Genomic DNA, 26,417 nt, shown 5'->3' with positions numbered 1-26,417 from the left:
TCCACTGAGCTACGCCAGCCAGGTTCTGCTGTATTTTCTAATTGACTGATGCCACCTAACCAATTACCCACAACTCTAGAAACCTTGGAATCATCTTTCACTCTTTCCTCACCCCAAATTGGAGTAGCCCAGCAATCCTGTGTATTCTCCCCCTCTAAAATTTGTCCAGTACTTTCTACCCATCCTGCTGCTATCTGTTCAGGATCTCAGCTCTCCTCGTCCAGATCAACAGCTTACTTCCAGTCTGACATCCGGACTTGCAACTATGTACAGCATGCCCACTATGCCTGCCCACTATGTACAGCATGCATACACTATCAGAACGATCTCTTTAAAACAGTAGATCTGTATTTGCCTTCTCATGGATAGTTTTTGGACCTGGAAGGAATCTTAGAGATCATGGGCCCCAGCTGTTTTACAGATGAAGAAACCAAGAGTCAAGATTGATGAATAATAACTTCCCCAAGGTCACAAAGCTAGCAGTTGGCAGAGCGGAATAAGGAACTCCCAGCCAGCTTTTCTGTTAGGACAGGCTGTTTGAGGCAGACAGGTTATAGAGGATTGTTTATAAATGCAATTTTAAAATCAGATGAATAAATGGTCCCTATAGATGTAACTTTCAATGAAAGTCCAGGTCCGTCTAAGTGAGCTCCAGTACCAGTTTTCTTTGGTATTTATGTGACCCTCTATTTCTAAGTTATTTTTGAAATATTACTATGGAAGCAGTACATAAAGTTGAAAATTTCAAGGTAATAAAAAGAAAATACAATCATACATTGTTATACTATACAAACACAAATATATTTGAAGTTTAGGTGTATTTACCTCCAGTTTTTGCATTTAAACTTGTTTGTACTGTTTTAAACATGTGTTGTCATAATATATATTTACATATTATAACCTAAGCAGCTGTTTGTAGTAGTGCCCTGTCTTTTAAATTATTTTAAGGGCTAAGTAATCTATATACATTTAGATATAACATTTACTTATACTATTTTAATATATAGAACAGACTTATTAATTTATATATTTATTTTAAAATAAATACTTTTCTACAAGGGACCATTTACATACCAGTAGTTTCCAAGGTGCTTTTTCTAATTTTAAATAATTAACATTTTATTAAGAAATATGTTTTCTTCATAAATATGAAGATAATTATTCATACAATGATTCGATACTTGTGTATACTGTGAAATGATCACCACAATAAGTCCAGTTAGTATCCATCACCATTCATAATTACTATTCTAACTTTATCATTGTTTTGGAGAAAAACAGAACACTGAAATTTTATTTTGCATTTTTTGTCATTTGGTAAGGTTAAACGTTTTCCTGTGTGTCTCTTTACTAGATTGTTGAAAAGTACTTATTTTCATCAATGGATTTTTACACTGATAAAAATTGTAAAATAACAGAATTTTTAAATGTTTAAACAAATGCATCAAAGGTCTGCCATACCACTTTTTACTATGGGTAGCAAGTTATCGAATCTCTAGGGGAAAGAATCCTGAAACAGTGCTGAGGATAATGCTGCAATAGTTGACTCACTTCCCAGGAGTCTTTAAACTACAAATTGCTAAATAAACCATGCAATGCTTCCTCTAATAATACAGGTTTGCCTGCAAAGAAATAAAATTTAACACATTTTAAAGAATTTTTTCCTGCCCTTTAGTTCCAAGTACCTCTAAGGAATTAAAAAGGCACCATGGCAGCCTGTGATAAGCCTTGTCTCTGTCACCCCCACCACAACAAAAACTCAGCGTCCACCCTTGATCCTGGCCATGGACCCTGCAGTGACCCATGAACTTCCTTCAGCCTCTCTTGGCCATAGTCCAGGCACCTCTAAGGAAAACTGACTTAAACAATTACTCAAGGACCAGAAAGCCTTTGTATCAATAGATTCCAGGTTTCTGGAAGAGAAATTCCAGTACTCTATGGGACCATAAATAAATAAATAAATAAACAAACAAACAAATAAACAAATAACTGTGAGTTTAGAGATACTGGAGTGGTCTTAGAAAAGACTGGCGGAGATGACTGCTACTTTAAATGTGAAGACAACAAGGCAAAATTCTAATGTACATTAAAAAAAAACAAGGAAACATGATACTACCAAATAATGACAATAATCTTCCAGTAACCAAACTCAAAGACATGGAGATTGCCAATTTACCAAATAAAGAATTCACAATACAATAGCTATTTTAAGGAAACTCAGTAAATTACAAGAAAACATAGAAATACAATTCAACAAAATAAGGAAAACACTACACAAACAAAGCAAGAAGTTTAACAAAAAGAAATCATAAAAAAAAGATCCAGACAAAAATTCTGTAGTTGAAGAATACAATAAATGAAAAAAAAATAGAGAGCATCAACAGACTTGATCAAGTAGAATAATCAGTGAGACTGAAGATAGGATCTTCAAAACTACAAGGTGTGAGAAAGCTCATATGCATCCCTTACCTCCTCTCCACCCCTCCTTCTATTAGCCTCAATTAGTTACTAGATTAGCTGTCAATCTAAACACAAAAGCCTGAGCTTCAGAGGATTATCAAGGGGAGCACGAACTGTACAGGAATCACCCAAACTATCTCAGCAGGCCAGGGAAAACAGAGGCATAGCTACTATCGTGGAAGGGGTGGGATGCTCAGCTAAAGTGCTTCCATTACTCGTTTAACATTTGGGTACTGTACTGGATTGGACAGCGCCACACACCCCTTCCAAATTTACTTCTTTTCTGGTACCTGAGAAATCAACCTTAGTTAGTAATAGGGTCTTGCAGATACAGTTAGTTAAGATAAGGTTATAATGTATCTTAACTAACCTATATAAGATAAGATTGGCCCTTAATCCAACATGACTAATGTCCTTATAAGAAGAGAAGAGACACAAAGACTGATACACAAAGAAGATGGCCATTGGAGACAGAGGCAAAGTTGAATGCCTCTACAATCCAATCCAGCAACGGCGGAAGCTAGGATGAGGCAAGGAAGGATCCTTTCCTAGAGCCTTCAGAGAAAGCATGTCCTGCTGATGCCTTGATTTCAGACTTCTAGCTTCCAGAACTGTGAGAATATACATTTCTGTTGTTTTAAGCCACTTAGTTTGTGGTACTTTTTTTTTTTTTTACAACAGCAATATGAAACTAATACAAGAGCTAGGGAACTGAGGGATGAAGCATTAAAGTGGTCCCTGAGTTGTGTGTTTATGATTGGGAAGAGGAGGCAATATGAACTCCCAAATAGGAAACAACATTGTCATTTTCCTGGAGCTGCCATAGGCTGGTCCATGTTGGATTTTTTTTTTATGAACTGATAGATTTTTTAAATGATGATATGAAAGGGTGGCTACAAGGAAAGGAAAACTTCCTTTTGTTCTTTGAGCACAAGCCAAGGCTTTCTGTCTTGAGCATAATGCTGCTACAACTGGTAAAATCAAGGATGGGCTTCAAACCCTCATCAGTAGAGGGTGTTATGCAAATTAAGTGCATATATTATACATACAGTAGTCCCAAACTAATTTTCTTTTACATATCATGTAGTGACTTAGAGTTTAATTAAGAGCTTAACATTTCATTTAGAACATATTGCTAAGAATGTTGCCGAATACAACTCTGGGTACATGACAAGACTGAACTCACCATCTTACCCAAAAGCTGTTTTACATCCAATATTTCTGTCAGTTGATGGCCTTACTCAAATCAGAAACTTTGAAGTCATTATTGACTCTACCTTATCTCTCCCCTTTCTAGAACCCAGTTAAGAAATTTCACCAATGTAAGTTCTAAATTATTTCTTTCACTTTCCCTGTTCGTCATTACTGAGCTTCTCTACATCAGACAGTACTCTTTCTGGTTAACTTCTTCTCAGCCTCTTTGGTCACCTTGACCACCTCCTTTTCTTAAACAGTAAGTGCTCAGGCCTTCAGGCCTGCTTTTCTTCCCCCAACTCCCCGCACTCTCACCTTCTCGCTCATCCACTGCCATGGCTTCAGTTGCACATAGAGATTCTCATGCCTGAGTCTCCAGACTGAACCTCTCCAAGAGGTCCCGACTTGGATGCCTAGCAACCTCCTCAGTATTTCTTCTTAGATGTTCCATAGACACCTCGAACCTAAATACTCCAGAATGCATTTGTCATTTTCCCTTAAGTCCTTTACTCTCCACAGTTTTTTTTTACACAGTTGCTTCAACAAAAAACCCAGGAATTCATCTTTCTTTCCCTCTCCAAGTCCTTTTGATTCTACCTTTTGATTACCAGTTAATCATTTTGATGCTAAAATTATTCCAGCTTTAACCACTGGGAGATCCTTTAAGCTGCCACCTGTGTCCTTTTAACAAGTCCTCTTCGTGTTTAAGCACTTCTCTTTCTTCTAGCACAGAAGGCGACTCTTTACTTTATCTTAGCCAGCCCTGGAATTAACCACCCCCTCCCCACACAAGGAGTTGTGGCAAAATCACGGTTCCTTTTTTTTGGAGACTGGGATTCATAAACCAAGACTTGGATGCCACATATTCTACTGGCTTGTCATTGCTTGACTTACAAGAATTTGTAATTATCTTCACAACTTACCAGCTAGAATTTTATTTCATTGAAAGTCTGATTCTAAAAGAAAGTGGATTTTTATTTTTCAGAATCTCCTGTTTTGAGTCAGAAAGGCCCATGTGCCTTAGACAGACAGAAAATCATCGTATTGAAACAATTTCAGGTTTCCACTTGAGAATCTTCACGGGGAGCCCTTGGTTACACACATGCAATACAAACCTGTGTCCTCCAGAGTGCGCTGTGCTGAGCACAGACCAGCCTCAGCTCTTTTTCAACCTGGAGTGTCTGCAACACTTCGCAAGGACACCAAAGAGGGGGCACGTCAGCGCTCGGACTTCCTCCCGACGCCGCCTCTGATTGGCTCCTGGGCATGTAAGAAACCAGTGAATGAGCAGCTGGCCCTTGCAGAAACTTGCGGGAGGTCTTTGGGTGGCATCGTCCTTTCGTCCTCGTCAACCCGCAGACGAGCCGACCCGGAGGAGGATGAGGTCGTCCTGTATCGTGCTCACCGCCGTGGTGGCGCTGGCCGCCTATTACGTCTACATCCCCCTGCCCAGCTCCGTGTCCGATCCCTGGAAGCTGATGCTGCTGGACGCGACTTTCCGGAGCGCACAGCAAGTGGTGAGACGCAGCCCGGTGCTGATTCTCTCTCCCCCTTCTTAGGCAGTATTTGAACGGGGATGCAAAATTTCCGGGCCGTGTCCCACGAGAATGTATATTTTTCTAACGCAGTGAGGCCATTGCTTTTTAAGGTGGTTCAGTCTGTCATTTTCAGGGTGTCGCATTCGCCTCCTTGCGAGCAGCAGTCTAGGTCTGTGTCTGCGTTGGCGACGGGAAAGGTGAAGTATTTGAATAGAATCTGACAACTATTTAACCAGTAATCTAACCTAAATAGCTTCCCTCACCCCCATTTTGGCTTGCAAAACAATCTTTCAGCATTTGATAAGCCACCTCTTCCCCATTTTCTTTCTCCGATAGGGGCCGGCAGAGAGCGAGTTAAATATTTTTAGGACAGCTCTTGTAATAACAGGCTCTCCTTTCGGGCAATGAAGCCACCTTGAAAGCTGAAGCGGGCACAGGCGCTGTCCCCACATACCCTGACTGTGGAGCTCTCCATTCCTGGGGGCCTAGCGGTCAGAGCTCCTCCGAGTCCTTGAGGAACCGCTCAGATCTCCCATTCGTACTTGGCATTTATCAGTGTAGCCCAGGACACAAGGCCAGGAGGCCTGGCTGGCTGGAGGAGAGGCAGTAGATGCAGGAGCCCCTGTTTGCAAGATCCACTTGTTTTCTGCCTGCCCTGCAGCATTTATTTGATGTCCTTGGCTGTTGAGGATATAACCTTTGCCTGAGCCAGGAACCTCTGGCTTACCCTGGCAGGGTAAAATTTCTCTCTACTGTATCATGGGTGTGTATTTCCTTTCCCCCATAAACAGGAAAATATCACTGTCTCCGCTTTATTCTATGGTAAGAGGCCTTATTTTTAGTGCCAGAGATTCTAAAATCTAAACTACAATCTGCAACCAAGGCTGAGCCCTATGATTAAACAGTATTTCTGAAGAGCTTGCTCTATCTAAACTCCTAACCTTCCTCCACAATCAAGTTTTCCCCTTTCCCCAATCTTAAGCTTTAATCTCAGGTCATTTTTGTAAACTCCTTTTTTCAAGAATGATTGGAGAAACAGAGGGGGAAAATCATGACTTTTTCTAGAGGGTTGATATTCTTTTTCCCTGTCCATCCTCGTTGTGTGTGAGATTCCATGGTCTCTGAAGCTTTGTGCTATCAGCAAGCCCCTTCACTAGGGCATTGTCTCATATTCCTAGTAGGGATCTGCTTTTCTTGAATCAGGTACCTTCTCCACCGCCCTAGTGCCCTGTTGTTCATAGACACATCCTATGAAGCTGTAGACCCTTTTCCTTTCCTCCTGCTCACCGTAATGTTCACGTGGAGAAAGAATGCCCACCCCCTTCTCTAGCACTGCTTTCAGGGAAGGCAGTCTCCATGTAGGAAGCCCTACATTCCCTCTTTTCCTTCAGAAATGATGTAATTTGGGAATAACATCCTTCAAGAATTCTGGGATACAATGGTATTTGTGGGTTAAATGGCATTTAGTAATAGTAGATAAGGAAAAAAATAGCGACTAATAAGGAGAATAAGAAAAACAGGGGGAAATAAAATAATAAAGCTTCTGTGCTGGCAGCCGAGATTGTTTTTCGTTTTCAGGTTACCAAGGAAGTCTTCCATAGCGTAAGTGAGCTGGGAAAAGCGAGGTTGGAAGAAAAGCCTTTCTTCGCCAACTGGGCTGCCAACCCAGTGAAGGCAAGGCCTTCGGGCCCTGCAGTCCTTGACGGAATGCGCCCTGAGCTGGTGTTTGGGACTGATAAAGTGTGTGATGCCAGGTCACAGCGATAGATGAGGTAGCAGAGTATCCTTGCCTGGCACCGTAGCTTGGGAGTGGCTTTGTAGAGAAGTGGCTTTCATCACTTGTCATTGGAGTTGCGAAATATCAGACAAATCATTCAAACCACATGGAAGCCTATTCTGCCCAGTAAAGCAATTTACCAATATTTCTTCAAATTGTCCTGGGAAGAAGACAGTATGGCTTGACACACTGTAAATAAATGAGAGCATGACCGTTGGAGTCCTGTCTTCCTGAATCATATGCTGGCCAGGCCACGAAGTGACAGTGAGGCCAGGCAACCTACTAACCTACTCTGATGCTCAGTCTTCCCTGTAAAACAGGGTGACTTTGTAAGGTCAAGTGAGGTTTAGTAATGTATTTAAATGCCTGGACCTTTTTATTGTTATTCTTTTAAGAGTCATCCCATAGGTCTGCTATGGATTGTGGAGAACCCAAATCTTTGGGATTGTCCAATGTTGTTGAAACAATTAAACAAATGTAAACTGGAAGCAGTTGAAACCTGGACAGCCACTACTAAATATCATGGCATAAAGTTTGTTACCCAGATAATTTTAGAGTTGATGGGTTCAGTTACAAAGGCAACTGAAGTTTCTTCAGAAGTGAAGGTGGGCCTGCTTCCTAATGTAGCCTAGCATCAAGAAATATGAATGCTAGTTTTATTCTGTTGTCATCAGCAACTGCTTTACCACTAGAACTGTTCTTATCTCCTTTATCTTGTGCAGACGAGTTATGCTTATTACACTTTTCTTCCTTGGAGTCCTCCAATATTCCCTAAGAAGAAGCTACTTGATATCTTTCTCTAAATCATCTCAAACACAGCTACTACATTATAATCATCTAGGGAGCTTTTAAAAAAATCTTGATACTGCCCTGGCTGGTGTGGCTCAGTGGATTGAGTGCTGGCCTACAAACCAAAGGGTCGCCGGTTCAATTCCCAATCAGGGCACATGCCTGGGTTGTAGGCCAGCTCCCCAGTGAGGGGCATGCGAGAGGCAACCACACATTGATGTTTCTTTCCCTTTTTTTCTCCCTCCCTTCCCCTCTCTCTAAAAAATAAATAAATAAAATATTTTTTAAAAAGTCCTGATGCCCAAGTCACACCCTATACTAACTTTATTTAGAATTTCTGGGAGTTGAGTCCCAGGCATCAGTGGTTTTAAAAGCTCCTCAGGTGATTTCAGTGTACAGAAAAACTTGAGAACCACTGGGCTTTAAGACAAATAACATGCATTGCAAATATAGGTCATATATTTCCTTAAACTGTTCAAGTTATGTTGCTGGAAATGAGCCTCTTCATGTTAGCATGGATTCGTTTATCAGATTAGTTGGTTGATACTTTGTCTCTAAGAGTCAAAGGGGATAAAATACTAGTTAAGAAAATTCCTGTTCTATAGCAGAGCCATCATAAGACTTGAGCAGTGGAAAAGCACAAACCTAAAGACAATCTGGGAAGGCAGTGGAGAGAGTTTTAGATAACAGCTGGGCAGGGGAAGACCAGAGGGACAAAAGAACAGAGTCTGGGAGGTTCTGATACTGATTTTAAACTGCTTTGTAAGCACAGAGTTTAAACAATGCTAATCCCAATACTGGTGAGGAAACTGAGAAGTATCCACGGCTGAGTTTGCCAATATCCATTGAAAACCATAGAAGCATATTTTTTGCTTTGACCTAGCAGTCTTTTTGGAGGAATTTGTTTTAAATAGTTATGGATATAGGCAAAACTAGCTATAAAGAGGGGTATTTTACAGGATCAAAAACCTTGTTCAAATAGTCCAGAAGAACTGCTGTTTATGAGAACTATGGGAGATCACTCAGCAAACTCTTTTTATCTTTTATTCCCTATTTTTGTAGCATTATTTAAAAGAATGAAAACTTAAGAGCAATGAGAGATTAAGTAAGTTGTGGTAAACCTACATTTTGGAATACTGTGCAGCCAAAAAAAAAAAAACAGCTTTGAAATGATGTTCAGTGGCCTACAAAGGATTTGTACTGTACAGTGCGAAAATGCTACAAAACAGCACATATGCCCACTATCCCATTTAAAATATCTTTTACAGCATAGAGTTATATACATTACATAAGGGTATAGAAAAAGCAGAAGTATATAATTTAAAATATAGGGATTTGGGGGTATATAAAGGCATATCTTCAGTTTTCAAATTTGTATATTCTAGTTTTTCTACAATGAACATGTAATAATAAATAATTTTAAAGCTTTTCTTGTAATAATTTTTTAGTAGGTTTCCCACGTCTAACGTGGAATTGATGTGCCTATGCATATCAGTGTGATTAATCTCTTAGTAATTGTTCCGTGGAAAAAGTCAGATTTGTTTTTTAAGGCATCCTGGCTCCCTGGACACAGCAGTCACAGTGGCATGCTTTGTGCTCAGTCACTTAGTTGTAACACAGGTTGAAAGCCTTACTGTGTGAGATTTTAGGGACATGCTAAAATGACCTGAAAGAAAACTACGGCTTAGTAGACTGGAAAAGCCATGCTAATGTACGGCTATTAAGGAGGTAGGCACTGGCTGAGAGGTGTTTCAGAAGAGGTATAGTTACAGAAATGCCTAAGAGAGAAAGGGTATCGACAGTGTAGAGGGGTGGTAAGATGGTGAGTAAAGTTATCAGTGGCATGTGAAGGGAGTTCAGAGCAAGAGCTTGGCTTGACCTACCTTGATCATCTAACTTACCAGTTCTGATACTAAGTATCTTTTTCATGATATAATGTAAAAGAGAGGTTGCTGAAATCAGTATTTCTACTGAATGTTCCCCCTATTTCTTATGGATGACAGTGCTTTGGGACGAGTTGAGCAAGTTTGTTTTTTTTTTCAATCCTGTAAAATGCCCCCAAACTTGCTGAAATCTAAAGTGATCTCATCTGAATTTTCTGTGCATTTGTGGGTGTGGTGTAAATGTCCACTTAGGAGACGCCATGCAGAACTCCAACTTGCTCACTTTTTCCATAATCATTCATGCATGAACTGGGTGTTTACTAATGTCAGGTAGATTTACCTTGAAAACATTAGTAAATAACAAATTTTGTCTGCCTCCTACACTTGCCATGATAACATATTTCTTCATTTAAGTTAGAGATTTCACCAACCAAAAACATTTGTAGCTGATTTGATGGGAGTTTTTCTTTAAATACTTGGCTGCAGAGAGGCCTATAGAATAGCTTCAGGGCAATACTTACTGAGCATTAATTCTGACAGGCTAGCAGTCCGAGTCCCTCTTTAGAGAGCACCTCTGGATGAACCAGTCAAACTTTAAGGTCAGATTGATCCAGCTACCAAGTGTGTTAGACAACACTTAATTTATAGTTTTTTATTTTCTCTTTCCTAGAACCCTACAAATATAGTCCTGTGCACAGAAATGCCATCAATATTACTTTATTTTAATGGCATGTTCTATTTCTAACATGTGGACTGAGCTCGATCTACGACATTTCTGTGAGATCCGAAAGTGCAATGATCATTGTTAAATGTTCTATTACTACACAATTACCTCTTTTAAAATAGTGAGTAATATTTGCCTCAGTGCCAGATGAAACCATGTGGGAACTATCACTTATTCTCTCCTTCATTTTATCTTTCAGTGTTTCCAAAGTAAACCAAAACCCTACCATTTAGGAGTTACCACTTATTCAATAAACATGAACTGAACACCAGTGCTAGGAAGTGGCAAGATGAAAATGAAAAGGACACACACATACCTAATCTTGAGATGTTTACTGTCAAGGGAAAGGGAGATAAACCTATTGGCAGTTACGGAGTGGGGACTTGAGTGACAGAGGGAGAGTTAAGACAGAGGTGTTCATGGGTTTCTACAAGAGCCTTGAAAAGGACTTCTAATGTGGACCTGCACCTTTGGGACAAGTTCCCTTTCACACTGACATCGAATCTGAGGTATCCAGGTTAGCGCTTACAGTCAAAGTAGCTGCGTCTGTTAAGCTCCTAGTGAGCATTTACTCTGTGCCAGATACTGTGCTACATGCTCTGCGTGCGATCTGTTTAGTGCATGCTGTAATTCTATGGGGTGGGTGTTTTCTGTTTTTGTTTTCTAAAATTATCTTCTGGTTTATTGGCACATCTCAATGAAATATGTGGCCCTAGAAAAGGTTTCTAAAAGCATGAAGGGAATGGTGCCTCTGTTTAGGAGCCATTAGAATCTCTGAGTCAGAAAGGATTGTAGGTAATACTTAAATCAACCCATTGACTGTGGTTTCACCTGACCCCTTTGTCTGCCCTTAGAACCCCCAGCTCGGAGAACTGATGCCCCAGGTGAGCCAAGTGAGGCTTGCAGTGAAGAGGCAGGTGTTTTTATTTATTTATTTATTTTTGTATCGTACAAGGGAGGAAACTGAAATGTAAAGATGACAATTTATAAAAGGTGCAAGTACAGTTCACCTTCCGCCCGTCTTACTCTGAACTCAAGTGCTTGATCACTGTGTAGAGTGCCTTTTCTTAGGAGCCCACCGAGAGCAGGAGGTGGGGCAAGAGAAGAGAGGGAGAAGAAGGGTGAAGAAGGCACTCCAGCCAGACGGGACTTTCCAGTGGGAGAGGCTGATACCGCTAAGGAACTATAAACGTTGTTTAGACTGACGGGAACACGAAGCTCACAAGTCGGAGGGGTGACGCAGCAAGGAATCAACAGGCCAGAATACGAAGGGCCCTGGGGCCAAGAAAGGACTTTTAGCAGGGAAATCACATGGTCAAATCTGGGTTTGAGCGCAGTCTTTCTCGGTTGCAGTGTAGAAACTGGAGTTTAAGCAAGCAGGTGAAGGTGAAAGACCACTTAGGAAGACACCCAGGTGAGAGGTGAGCGGGTGACTGGTAAAGTGGGCGGGTTTGGAGGGCAGGTTACTGATGGAGGGTTAGTGTGAGTGGAGGAAGAAAGGAGTCGAAGATGGCTCCTGGGACAGGCTCTGGGGGAACCAGGTGAATGGTGGTGATCACCCTGATTTAGGAAAAGGAGTAACCTGAGGGTGAAGATCAGGCTTGAAGATCCATGGCTGCTCATAAATAGCTTACATGTACAAGACCAGAGCTCAGGAGAGAGAGAGAGAGAGAGAGAGAGAGAGCGAGCTGGGCTGGAGGTGATATGGACCTGGGAGTGGTCAGAGTGGTGACCACCGAAATGGCCGGTGGTGGAAGCAGTGAGAATGAACGTCATATCCCCCCACAGTAGCCAGAGGAAGAGGAGGGTAGCCTAAGAGAAATGAGACCCTAAAGAACCTATTTTTTAAACTACTATCTTACATTTATATAAAACTCTAAGTTTTCACAGAGGGTTTCTCTTGTTTCATTTCATTTTATTTTTACAGTCAAGAACTGGCTGGCATTAGTCATTTTTATTTGTCAAGTGAAAAAACACTGAGGTTAAGAGAGGGTCAGCGATGTCCCCTAAGATTACATGATTAGTGTCACTGGCCAAATAGGGACCGGAGTCCAAGTTCCTGGATTCCTGGTTTCGCCTCCTGCTGCTCAGTCAGGCTGACCTGAAAGCGAGTCCTCTGTGATGGGTGTGCTCCTTTTTGGCCCTGGCTCCCTCTCTCTGACAGGCCCCTCGCAGCTGGGGTCCTGCACACCGGAATGCTCACGAATCACTTGGTCACTAGCACACTGTGTCCTGACCTTTTTTTTGGTTCCTACAGCCTACAGTGAAGTTCATCTACCCAGTCTTTTTTTCCTGCCATAGACTTGATTACATTTTTCAAGTATGCCAGGGGAAACTGAAGGAAATATGTGGGGGAATCTCTATGGGTTTGAATGGCAGAATTCACAAGATTTATAAAGAGAATTATACAATGGTTTTTCAATAGACTGTCAACTTGGATAAATTTTGAATCATTATAAAAATGGTTTTAAGTTTTTACTTCTATAAAACACTGAAACCAATACCTTGTGGTCCACCTGTGAACCATTTGTGACATACCTAGTAGGAATCTCTTCTCTCTATGGTTTATATTATTGCTATTAAACATAGATTGATAGCCCACAAGTTACATATACCTAGGTAGCCACATAATCCATTGTCCAAACCAGGACATTTTCGAGAGTGATAGGGGCTGCTATGAATAATCATACCAATATAACTGCTCTAAACCAGAATTGTACCCAGACAAATCTGCACAGGTGCTTGGCCTACATTTATTTGACTTGTAAACATTCAGCATACTCAAATCAAAGTTGTAGAATGGTCCTTGAGCTCCTTGGTCTGCACAAATCTAGCTGTTGACTCTCCAATGGACCCCTCCTCTGGACCCCCGGACTTCCTGTCCCCTAGGACAGTGGCAGAATAAAAGTCCTAAATTCCATAGCTGGCACTGAGGGCCTGCTACGACTCGGTAGTCCTGCTCTGCTGACTCTGGCCTCGCAGCGATCTCATGACCCACTGCACACTGGCAGCTGACACCTTCCTTCCTCCCGCTGTCACCTCTGCCCCACAGGCCCTCCCTCTCTCTTACTGTGGCCAGCATCCCCCACGTCTTTCAACACCTCCTAGAAATCTTCTCTTTTGGGAACTTCCCCTTTTTCCCCAATCAGCTTTAATTTCTCTTTCCTTTACACTCTGCTAGCATTTTTTATGGCCTTTATATGTCTATTTCCTTTTGTTGCTATGTAAACTCCCCACCACATCGTAAGCTTTCTCACCTATTATACGTGTAATTTCTCTCTTACTGTTTTTTTTTTTGTTTGGTTTGGTTTGGTTTCATTTGGTTTGGTGTGAAGATCGCTCACCACAGAGAAGATAGGAACTCTTTCAGTCGTCTGTTACCCACGTGCCCTGAGGGGCGGACCTAGTGCTTCATGCGCTTCTGACTCTGAGCTTACCTAAAAATGGTTTTTGGTTGGCCTTTGCAACTTTTTTTTTTCTGCAAACCTCACTGTTTTCTAGGTTTCTGACTTCCTCATGTTATATTTGCAGATTATGCCTTTTTTCAAATTTGTAATGAATTATGTGCCCATTCGAGCTAAATGTTTACAATTTAAGGACACCTCCTTAAAAGATAGCTGGCGAATTCCCACATACACTTGTTATCATTCTATACTTTCCCTTTTCCTCTTGAATGGATAATTGATGCGTGCCCCAGAAGAAATTTATTTGACCCGACCCTCTTCTGTGCTGCCTATCCCATAATATTCCCCCGCCCTGGGATTCAAATTACCTTTTCTTTGACTGTTCTAGAGTTTACTTTTCTAAAGTGCAAGTTGTTTATCTCTTCCTAGTTTATGCATCAGATACTGATGAAGTCACTCTATCCCAAGGTTTCAATCACTTCCATTTCAAGACACAGTTCTTCCCTATTAGTGAGAAACAGCCAGGAGAGCAGCAATGATGCCTGCTTCCTCCACTTTCGTAGTAAGACAGGTCAATTCTTCTGCTTTTAGAAGATTATTTGCTTTTAATAGAAGAAGATTTCTGGCAGATAATAATGGATCTATTGATTGAAATAATAGGTATAGCCACCTTGTGAAATAGTCTTAATGTCCTCACTTAACAGGAAAGGAAAGAGAAGCTCAGCAAGGTTAAGTAACTGGCTCGCAGACACATGACTGCCTAATGAGGCTGGCTGAGACCCAGGACTGCCAGACACCGTAGCCTTCTGAACTATATTCCACAGCTTCCTGTTGAAGTTGTTTGGTCTCCCTTCTCCCCTTCCCACTGCACCCCCTCCACTCTGAAATCTTCTGTACTGTGGTGTGATCCACAGTAAGAAAGCATCATGTAGGAAAGGAGTGTATTATGTATTTACAAATTGTAGTTCTGGAGGATTTCAATATATATTACACATTAAGAAGGATTCCATGGTTAAATAAGACTGGGAGATGCTAAGCTAAACAGTTAATCAGGATTTTTTTAAAATACTGTAAAATGTTTCAGAATTCCTGCCATACTAACATGTATTTTGAGTCTTAAAGAGAGATTATACAGTGAGTCCCAAATTTAATTGACTATAGATCTTTATTTTATAAAAATGTTTATGATGCTGATGGTATATTCATCAAATTTGGGGAAATATTTTCATAGTGTTTAAGTATGTGGATTTCTGGAATCAGGGAGACCTGAGTTCAAATCCAGGCTCTGAGCTATGCTAGCTGTGTGACCTGAAGAACATTTCACCTATGAGTTTATTTCCTGATCTGGTAAGTGGTCACGATACTTAACCCATAACAGTATTTGAAGATTGTATGAGTAATGTATACAAAGCTTTATCGTTTGTCGTCACTATCACACAGTAGTCAGTAAGTGAAGCACTGGGAATAGCACCTGGCACGTAAGATGTAGATTTAGTACAGACGTGATTTTTGGCAGTTGTCTATTGCATACTCCGATGGTAACATGCTGTTCTTTACTCTTTTACTTTCACCATATTCTCGTCAATCTGCTCCTGCTCTTGGGTTTGCGGGTTTCTGTACAGGTATAGATCTTCTCACTCCGGACTGCTTTTAGCTGGGCTACTGGATTTAAATCCTGGCTTTAGTACTTTCTTGTGAGACTAGTTGGGCAAGTTACCTCAGCTCTCTAAACTTGTTTAGTTTCCCTATCTATAAAAGTGGGATAATGACAGTGCCTCTCGCAAGGCTTATTATATAGATTAAGGGTGATTGTGTATGTACATTTATTAGTGCAGTGCTTTGTATATAGCCAGAACTTAAACACTTCTTGCTATGGTTAAAGTTTCAGAGTCCTTGGGCTGATGTTCTAACTGGTTGTATGGATCATCATCAGCAGCAGCAGCATCACCAATTCATTCATGTGTTCTAATCATGTTACATGCATGTTACCTCAATTTTTACAACAACCCAGTGAGGTAAATGCTATTATTATTCCCATATATAAATGAAGAAGTCAGGCATGAAGAGTTCAGTAACTTGCTCAAGTCACACACCCAGAGCCAGAGTCCTAATGCAGGTGGTCTGGTGGAATCAGTTTTCTAAAAGCTGGGAAATTATATGTCTCTTAGACTGTTGCTGTCTTGTACTAAAGATCTCTACTGGCTTTGTCAAGGTATTAATTTGTTTTAGAAAATTATGTGTCACTTGAACAAAAGTTCCTTAGTCTTTAGGTATCTAAGATAGAGTTAGTGACATGATATTTTATTATATAAAGTGCTTTATTTGACCTCTGTCCCAGGGGTGGCCCTCAGGCCCCAACATGAAGGTAGTGAAGAAGTACTAGCAAATAAGGGTTACTTTCTTCAACAAAGGGCTTTGGATTTGCTCTGATGATTGCCTGCTGGGCCCAGGGATCTGGACTACAATTATGGAAAAGATGACTTTGACTTCTAAGTTATTAAAGTCAGATGTCTTCTGTTCACTACCATAATAAGAGAAATTCACCATGACTTCTGTCATTTGTTAATTGAGCAATGATTATGTGCCAGGCACTGGGCTTATAGCAGTTCATACACACACAAACACTCACACAAACACACACATACAACCCAGCACCTGGCCTTCCCAGAGCTACAATCCGTGCCAAAAATATGTGACAAGTAATCACATAAAGGAAAATGTAGGAAATATGGAGAAATTTGTTGGCAGGTCAATGGTGTTTGAAATCCCATGAAGACATGAAATCCCCTAAGGAAACAGTGTTGAGTGAGAAGAGAGAAGTTTTAGAGTTGTGAGAAGAGGTAGAGCCAACAAAGGAGCTAGAGCAGTCAGGGAACAGAGAGCAAAACTAGGAAAATACAGTGTCATAGAAACCAATGAAGAGCCTCACCAAGAAGAGGCGGTCCGTTCTGCTGAGAGCCTGCCTGAGAAGCCCAAGGACGCAGGTGGGCCCAGCAGCTGTGCATCCTGGTGGACCCCTCGATGTACCAGACTCAGAATCTACTCCCAGGCAACTGGCCCTTTTACATTTCAGCATCTCAGCTTGCAGCCTGCTTGTTGGAATGATTTCAAGGATTCCTGATAAAACAAATGTTTTGACTCAGGCAGTGTGGATATTGTTGAGCTCTCATTTCTCACAGGAATTAGCCAAAATATATTTTATACTTTGTGATTAAAACCTGAGATGGCGGTTACTGATAGATATAACAGATACACTAACTAGTCATATATATATATACCCATATAATTATTTAGTATATTAAAAATGTATTTTTTAAATAAAAAACAAGAGAATAAAAAAGTAAAGGAACTCTCCTTCCCCAAATAACTAAATTTACATAGGTTGGTTCATCTACGTGGAAATACATTTTAACATCTGGATTCTTACCAGGCTAAGAAGCTTCCCCTGTGTGCTTCAAAATGAGGTTCACATCAGATGAAATACAACTTGCTCCATTGTAAACTGATGCCTTTTAATTCTGTAGTTAGCAGCATAGCAGCCAAATGCACTGCTATCCTTTTGTCAAGGACAGTGGACCACTATTTTACAGGACACAGCATGTGCCAGATTTGGGTCTTAGCAGCCACAGAAGCTCCTACTGACCCAACCAATAACTTGTCAGCCTTATTTCCTCATAGAGCCAATTAAAATTGCATACTTTGGCAGCTTAAGCGAAGATGTATGTTGCATGAAAATAAAAAACAGTATTATTGGTTATATCTCCAGGAGCAACCTGTTTAGAAGTGATTTTCAATTACTCTAAAGACATTAACATGATTTCTTTATTCGATAAAGGCATATTTTTCAGAAAATCAGATCATTTCAACTGCTTAAAAAGCTGGAGTTCATTTGGGTGTTATCATGGTTAAATGTCTTTATGCCATTCTCCCCCCCCCCACCTTTTTTCCATTTTCAGGTTTTAGAGAGTGGCAAGCAACTATAGGTAGCATTTTAAAGTTCTACATACCTATGATCCTTAAAGTTGTTGCAATAACGTTTGGTTCCTGTGGTTTTATGTGCATGTGGGAGAGCCAGGTTTACTTAGGGCCGTTTGTAAACACTGAAGTTATGCTTAAATGTACAGTGTTTTTACTCTGTTACAGCTCTTCCTGTTTCTGTTCACGGGGGGAAATCATGCATTATTTATTCTCTAACAGACCGATGTATTTATTGGTCACCTGCAATGTGCCAGACCCTGCAGAGACCTTGAGGTGCTCATATTCTAGTTCGGAAATTCCAAGAAATGGTCAATTCCACCAAAACTTGCTGAGAGCTCCAGTTTGTGGTCTGCAGTGGTTTCTGGGGGAGCCCAGCCAAAGAAGCCTGTGTTATTCTGGGGAACTCAGGCGGAGGAGCCCAGAGGCAGTGCTGGCTGAGCGGAGGCTGAAAGGGTGAGAAGAAGCACATCAGACAGGTAGGGAAGGAAGGGCATTCCAGGAAGAGAAAACCGCAGGTGTAAAATTGCAAGGTGGGAGAACATGGCACATCCAGGGAACTACTTCTACTGATTTTCCGAAAGGTAGGAAATGGAAGTTTGAAGCAGATCTTCACATCACCGATCCATGGGTGGAGCTAGCCCCATGCTGTGTTGTTAAGATATATTTCACCATTTTAATTATGGCAACTTTAGGTAAGCCAATAGTAGGATTGTGAAAGTGTGCAGCCATTGTTACAAACCCATAGCGCGTTATTTACATTTTGATGGCCAAAATTTGATTGAAAACAATTCATTTTTCTATTGTTTTTTGGTTTACGTAGCTTTTGGGCTTTAAGAAAAAATTAAGTCAGTCTTCCCTTACTGTGCCCCAAATGTTCTGCTTCACTAAGGCATTCCTTGTTTAAAGTTTGAAGCAAACACTGCAGTTGTTGGTAGTACAGTGCCTTTGGTGCCTTACATGAGTCAAAAGCTTCTTGCATGTTTGTCAAAGGGGTTGGGTTTATGGTTAGAGAAACTGACCTCTTGTTTTAACCACCCAGTCTGGTTTCCCTCTCGCCTCTAAATTTCCTTTCTCACTCCACCATGCACTTTCCCTCTGCAGAACATGCTGCCTTTCGTAATTGTCTGTTTGTTTAATTACTCCTAAGTAATTTATCTTCCTCTTCCTAAGTAATTCTGTCTCCCCTGCCAGGCTGGAGGCTCTGGGAGGGGAGGGAGCAGGTCTGTGGGCTTCGGCACTGCGGAGCCAGCTCCTGAAAGTACCTGGCACAAAGTTCACACTCACATATTTGCTGAGTGAGTAAGCGGTGAGTGACCGAATGGCCCTGGACAGCTTCTGTAGTAGAGAGGGCATCCTGGCAGGAAGCTTTCTTTCCCTGGGCATCCAAGTCTCAAATGAAGCATTGTCAGTAGGATCAACCAGCAAAATATGCTTTCTTGTGCCTTGGATTCCTGTTCCCTCCCCATAAAGAGATCAAGTGAGAAAAATAGTAAAGGGAAAGCTGCCTGATTTTTTAGAAAGATTGAATTTAGAAGCAACAACAAACAAAAACATAATCAGCAACATATTCATTCATTGGACAATTATATTGAGCAGTAATGATGCAGACACTGAAACAAAGTATCAATTTAAGCTATTAAATTAACAAGTTTTAAAGAATGAGTCATAATAGCTCATGCTGGAAAGGAGTTAGCTGTAGAGACCTATCATGACAATACAGCACGTCTCTAAAGTAGAAGCTCATACTAAATACCAGAGAGCGTGAGGCAGGGGTGACAGCACAAGCAGTGAGCTGGACAGAGCACCCCAGAGGAGGGGGTGTTTGAGCTGGATGCTGATGGATGAACTAGAATTTGGCCATGAGAAGAAACAGGGAAAATTCCAGTAGCAGACAACACACTACAATTCAGCCTCTGCGGCTATAAGGAAAGGATATAATTCATGGGCAAGACGGACAAGTTGTGCAGACAGAGGTGTCCAGTGGGACCTGGGAATATGGGCAGGTTCAAGGATGTGTTTGGGCAGGAGGTGGCTGTCAGAGGGTGCAGAATGCTTTTTAATTCTGGAGTCCCTTTCTGTCACAGCTGCTTTTAAAATTTTTTTCCCATAGAAGCATAATTCCTTTAGTAAATTAAAGAATGGAATTATTTTTATATATACCCTAAGAGGTACATGATTATGCTATAGAAAATTTGGAAAATAGAAAACTTAACTACACTATTACCTTAACACAACTACCGTTTATTTGTTTTTTGTTATATTTCCTGTCGGTCTCTCTTTTTGGGTGTAAGTTGTCTTACTTTTGTTAGATGCCATCATACTGTATATACAGTTTTGTGTACCATTTATTTTACTTACCACTGTACCAAAAGGATGTACCACATTATTACTGTTTAGTGGCTCCTTCTCTTTACAATGGAGCATGTGCCATTTTAAATGTAACTATTGCCCTATTACCAGAAATGTAAAATAGTTACTTGCCATTATAAATAATGTTACAGCGAACATACTTGTATATGTAACTTTTGTGTTATTTTCTGTGTTTAGGATTTTTCCTCAAGAGATTCCTCAAAACTAGAACTCTAAATTAGAATATAACTATTTGGGCAGGTCCTTATTTCCAAGTATTCTCCTGTGTATATGGTTAACACAATGTGAGAGAATGCCAATTGTGCTATTGTGCTGTTTTCGGCATAAAATATTGCAGCCAATTTTTAAAAATGTGTTAATTTAATAGCTTAAATTGATGTTTTGTTTAATTGTAACTTCTTTGAAAACAGTTGACATTAGAATCCTTGTCAGTTCCTTCCGTGACTATTTACTGCGCATCTACTTTGTATCAGCTCTACTCTGAGGAACAGTCAGAAACAAGTGCAGTAATTCCTGTTCTCACCCTCTATTCTTACTCTTAAAGAAACTGTCATAAAAAAAAATACTTGAGAGATTAAGTATTTTTGCAAAACTTACACAGCTGGTAGAAGCTATGAAGGAATTCCAACTGGGACTTTTATTTCAATCCCAGGGTCTTTCCAATCATTACCCTGCCCTGTGAAGGGAAATACAGGCAGGGGCCTTTTAGCAGAGTGCCTGTCCCCCAAGTATCTTCCTCTACACTGAATTTAATTACAATGCCGTTGCTAGTACTCAAAACATATTTAAAACGGTTTTTTAGAAATTCCATTCCAAGCCATTTCCTGAGGTCCCGTGAACATCAGTTTCACCTCACTTATGAACAAAATATATTCCTCAGCTTCATCATGCACCTCTTTGTCTAGAGGAACTTTGGCCTTTCCCAAAATCAAATTCAACCTCAGGGGAAGAGGATTTGTCCCCATTAAGGGTATGCAAAGGAGTGAACCAAAGTCCCTGAAATCAGTGGGAGCACACATACGAATTCCCTACTTCTTTGCCAGGGTTAGTGCTCTGGATGTTGCTTTGGTTTTCAGTTAGAGTGAGGACTGTCAGCTTCCACTTCTGCATGGATCGTAGGGCCCTGCATGTCCACAGCACCTGTGGGTAACAAACACATAGGTCAACGTCAAGGACAAGGGCCAGTGACCCTTCACACAGTATTGGGCACCTATTATTATAACACTCAGTTATAAATAGCCCACTTCCTGGCATCCTCAGCCGGGTGAAGGAGACAACATGGACTTTCTTTCATATTTATATTATGTCATCTAATATATTATATTCTCTTTAACGTATTTGCCTTTCATCTTTTCTTCTAACACTAACCAAGTTAACAATCTCAGAACAATTAATCTTTATCCTCCACGACATCTGTTTTGGTCCCCCCCCCCAAATTGTCATTAGTGCCCCTGACAAGAAGACTAAAGTCAAATTAAGGAACAGGAAATCTGTGTGTTTTGAAGGAAAGGGAACTTTTAAAGAAGCAAGTGCACCGGCCCCTGCAGTCGTTGGGCAGACCCGTAAATCCTGCTCAGGTGCTTCCCATCCCTGTGTCCATTGTCGTTGCTCTCCAATTAAACAGTCCTGTGCGTCGTCATAATTCAAAATGTGAAACCAACAAAACAAAAAGTTAAATGTTCCGATTTTAGGTCTCGGTTTTGTTTATTACTGGCCAGGTTTGGGGACAGAAAGACACTGTCAATCATATATACTGTGTGTATGAAGAAATGTGATTTAACTTTCAAAACGACCAGCTTGAAAGTAAGAGACCGACCTGTAGATGTGTTCTTTTCGGACCACACTGTATATGAAACACATTTTAAAATTCATTGCTGACACTTAAAATTCAGGATATTTTACATGATAATCTGGGCTTTCTGCTTCTCTTTAAAAATTTAGATCATCTGGCAACATGGGGCCAGAATTTCCACATCAGGCAATCGCCCAGGGAGAGCAGCACCTCCTTATTCAGGACATCGTTCCTCCAGTTTGCCACAAGCCTCCCCACTCCCTGATGTGTTACACTTGTTGTATTCATTTGCTCTGACCCCTGAAAACATGAACTTGTGACCTGTGTTCTGTAGTTACACCCATTTAATGTTTCACCTAATTCACAAATATTTATTGAACAACTTTTATTTTGCACAAGTGTTCCAAATGATTGCTTTGCTTGAGAGGTTCCGATTCTGTTTGGAGAGACCTGACATAATTGCACAGTAAATAAATAATAAGGACCAGAAGCCTAGAGATGCCAGGAGGCAGTTAAGTACATGGGCAACTTGGAGACGGGCAGTATAATTAACGATGGCTGGGAGCTTAGAGAAGGGTGAAAACTGAGCTGGAGCAACCTTGCGAGGGTTAAAGATTCGAGCTGCACCTTGAAAAGTGGGTCAGAATAGCATTTCAGGGAGGCTAGGGAAAGGGAGACCTGTGTGGTAGGGGAGAAGGAAATAACATTAAATATGAGCAAAAGCAAACTGGTAGGAATGAGCATGCACAGGACTGGTGAGCAGGCCTGTTTTTCTGGATAAAGGAGGTGTTTAAAAGAGAATGGGCTACCACTCATCAGTGAAGCAGATCCATCCTTTAATTACCATCACTGTCCATTCACTCCACAATTACTCTGCAGGTGCCCAAACAGAATGCACAAACATTGACCCACCTCTCTTTGTTTTCCACTCCCTTAAAGCTCCTTTGTGTTACCTCTTTCTTGCTCTCACTCCCCCGGGAAAGAAAAAGGAAAGGAGATTGATTCTTAGAATAGTCCGGTCTCTAGAATCATGTGGGAAAACTTGGAGAACGTGAAAAGGAATCATGGGCAGCATGGAAGGACAGTGGGGCTTATACCATTACATTTTTAGCAGGGTGTGGGTTCACCAAACCCTTCGGCCTAAAGGCTATGGCACTCATCTGAACAGTTTCCCCCTCAGATCACCTTCAGGACACGCTGCTCTGGGCTTGTTCCTGTAGCTCACTGGAACCCCTAAGGAGCCTTAGGGTGGCATTGCATGCCCATGCCCAGTGTTTTGTGCCATGTAGAAGTTGTTTAGTGGAGGAAACCCAGCACAGTCCTATGTTCTGATTGGCTGTGGGGCCAAGCTGAAATAATAAAATCAAGCACCTGCCCTTCTCACCTCACCCACAGGCTGCACTGTGTGAACATTGGTAGTCCTTCTCCGGGCAAAGGGCTGGATACTGGGTGTGCTGAAGACCAGAAAGAACTGAATCTAGCAGAGCAGAAACAACCCTTATTGTGCAGGCCCTGGCCTGGGACTCAGAGCGGGATTGGGCCCTGGCTCTGGCTCCCAGATACAGCAGGATCTTGATGAGTCATTCAAAGCAGATGCAGCTTTGATTTGTAAAGGAACAGGGCAGGATTAAGCAGTCTTCTCAAATCAGTTTTAAGGGAACTTAACAGGTGTGAAAAGATGAAAGACTAAGCAGAGTAAAATAAATTTCTGTTTTACTACTGGGACATGTCAGTGTCTCTGCACAGCTGTTGCGCCTGGGACTCTCTGAGAGAAGAACTGATGTGCAGCGTTTCCCAAACTTAGTTCATCACAGGGTCACAGAAACTTTCGCGCTTTGTTCTCTGTGCCAAGTCATCTCTTCAAGCTGCTGTTCCGCGGGACCCGGTTTGGGAAAAGCTGCTTTGTAGTTTTCCTTCTGGCTCTAACATTCTAATATTCTAAGTATGTGAAAAGGCATCAAAAGCCTAGAAAGCCAGAGATGTCAAAGAGAGCTCAGGGATCAGGTGATCAGGTAGTGAGGATTCAGACAATGCTGTTGAAACCTGGTGTTCTAGCTGTAGGTGTGGGGGGCATATGGGGTAGTAAAGGGGCAGGGTGGAATTAAAATGACAAAAACAAACATACAGTTAGGCAATTTTGCTATGAAGGGGAAGAGAAAGAAAGGCTGAGGTTAAAGAAGCTTTCTGAGATAAATTGAAACTTTTCCCATACAGATGCAGTGAAAGAAGCTGAAATCAGGAAGGTGCTGCCCTGCATTCTCTTCCAAATCTGTCAGTAATCGGGAGGTCGGGGCTCGTCACCTCACGTCTCTGGGCAGCAGTTTGCTCAGTTTGTAAAGGGCCTACATACCTGAGGGCCCTTTAGGTTTTAAAATTGTACAACTTTATTTGCATCCAGTTTAAATTAGTGAGGACTGAGCTTTTCAGAAAGGGATCTGAAGCAAGATGTATGAAGAAATGAGACCTGTATTAGAGAGAGGTAGGTCAGGGGGGCTCCTTGACACCGTGAAACTGAGTTCTTGCTGCCAATTCTCTACACAATTGCACATAGACTAGGTGGTATCTGTTTAGTTGGCTTCTTACGTTAACATGGCTTACATTTCCAACTAAACCCACCAGACATCTGAACTAGATTAATTATTAACTCTCTTAAGAAATTGATTTACTTAACTTTCACCCAGATTTGTGTGTGTGTGTGTGTGTGTGTGTGTTGTAGTAGAGTGCCTAGATAATTGTACTGTATGAGTTGTTCCCAATTTTTGTTTGTTCCAGAGTCTTGCAACATTTTCTGGATTTGATTTTCATGGGTATTTGCTAAGGTAAGATTAGTTTTAGTAATCTCACAATTATGAGACACAGTAATTACATCTTGGCAAATAAATAGTTTCAGATATATGGCAAACATGCTAGTCCTGTCCAGAAAAAGTCCAGCCATTAGTACTTGGTAGCACGGGAGAGTGGACTGAAGTGTGCATGCACCAACAATGACAATTTACCTGTACTAGTCAGTGGGGGCGGTAGACATTGTTGAGTGAGCATGTTTACTGTGTGGCTGTCGGCTTCAAAATGACTGGATGAGTAGAGCAACAAATCTGCATCAAATTTTGCATTAAGCTTGAACATTCCTCTGTGGAAATTACATGGATGATTGAGAGGGAAGTCTGAATAAGTCTGTGCATGGGCCCTTTAAGAGGAATTGCCAAAGCCTTAATCCTCACTGGTTTTTGCAGCCAGAAGTTATGGCGACTTTTCTTCCTGGCACTGGAACCCTGGATGGGGGACCTGGTGTGGGGCAGGGATCCTTTGCTCCTGAGATCCCCCTGCTCATTTTCATCTGCCACATGTGGGTGTGGGACCAGCCCATTCTGCGTCTCTGCCCCTCCAACCAGTCTTGATGTGGTTTTCTTTAATTCCATAGCTGTAGGACTTCCACTCAGCTCGATTTCTGATGGTTCCGAATGATGCTTATTCTATAGTTTAGTTGTGATTTTGACATGGTGGTGTGAGTGAGGAGGCAAGCCATGTTCACCTACACCACCATCTTGACCAGAAGTCAACACTAAGAGTCTTTACAGTAAATGTTTTCTTCCAGAAAATTTATAACTACTCTATGTGTCAATGCTCAAGCAGTAACATTTACTTATGCACCATTTTATATTCATACCACAAAATAACAAAGGCACTACTGATGCAAGCAACTTAAAATTAAACCTTTTCTGCTTCTGAGCTGTGGGCGTGGGCACACACTTGGCTTGGTGGTTTCCCTGGCTTCATTAGCAGAAGTGGCCTGGTTGCCAACACAGGCTTCCTTGAATGCTTCAGTCTGCTCTGAAGTGTAAGGTGGACGACCTCTGGGTTATAAAAGACAGCATTTTCTTGGGTTTTGCTTTCTCTGCACTAGGGAATTTCAGGGCTGAAGGAATTGAGGAATTAAGTACTGAGAATATGTTCAGTTTTGGCTTTCATGTGGAGTGTGACAGTCTATGATGAACGGGTTTCAAAAATAGTCCCCAGTTTAACTCTTCTACATCCTTGGATATATTTGTTGTGTTTAAAATGAAAACAACTTCAAAGCTAAGGGGCTGCCTGGGATCTGTTTGCCTCCATTTAATATATTTTAGGAATGTCAGAACACAAGGTGTCCCATTGTATTTTAATAAAAAACCTGTCCTCTTCTTAAGTCCACCAGTATTTTCAAATGTTTTAGTGTTTTTTCCCCACTTTGTTTTCTTTCTCTTCAATCTCTGCCCACTTTTATTTCTTCACGTCATCAAACACTGCAGTGGGGATCCTCATCATTAGACTCCGCCTCAGCTACCGTTTCCTCCTCCCCTTCCTCCTGCCGCCTCTGCATCCTCCTCACGGCCTTGGCTCCTGAGGTCCGTGTGTAGCCCTCCATTTTGCCAGTGAGCACATGGGTCTTGGCAAGAAAGGCCTTAGAGATGTCATTATACTTTTTCCCCAGAGACTGAAATTATTTACTTATTGAATTTAGCTTCTATCAGATC

At 41.3% G+C, this 26,417-nt stretch overlaps 1 protein-coding gene across 1 annotated transcript in view; it reads left to right on the top strand.

The window, feature by feature from the left end:
- Positions 1–4,854: 4,854 nt before the first annotated feature.
- The window catches only part of NCEH1 (neutral cholesterol ester hydrolase 1), a 57,165-nt gene continuing 35,602 nt past the window's right edge, over positions 4,855–26,417 (top strand). Inside the window, exon 1 of the mRNA XM_045851564.1 lies at positions 4,855–5,171. Within this exon, the coding sequence (XP_045707520.1) occupies positions 4,938–5,171 (234 nt within the window). The 5' untranslated portion in view covers positions 4,855–4,937. The remainder of the gene's footprint in view (positions 5,172–26,417) is intronic.

Source organism: Phyllostomus hastatus, unplaced genomic scaffold (genome assembly GCF_019186645.2).
Source record: "Phyllostomus hastatus isolate PE091 unplaced genomic scaffold, TTU_PhHast_1.1 phas_contig_86, whole genome shotgun sequence".
Classification (NCBI taxonomy): domain Eukaryota; kingdom Metazoa; phylum Chordata; class Mammalia; order Chiroptera; family Phyllostomidae; genus Phyllostomus; species Phyllostomus hastatus.
Note: the sequence above shows the minus strand (reverse complement) of the source record. Positions and strands in the feature narration are given on the sequence as shown.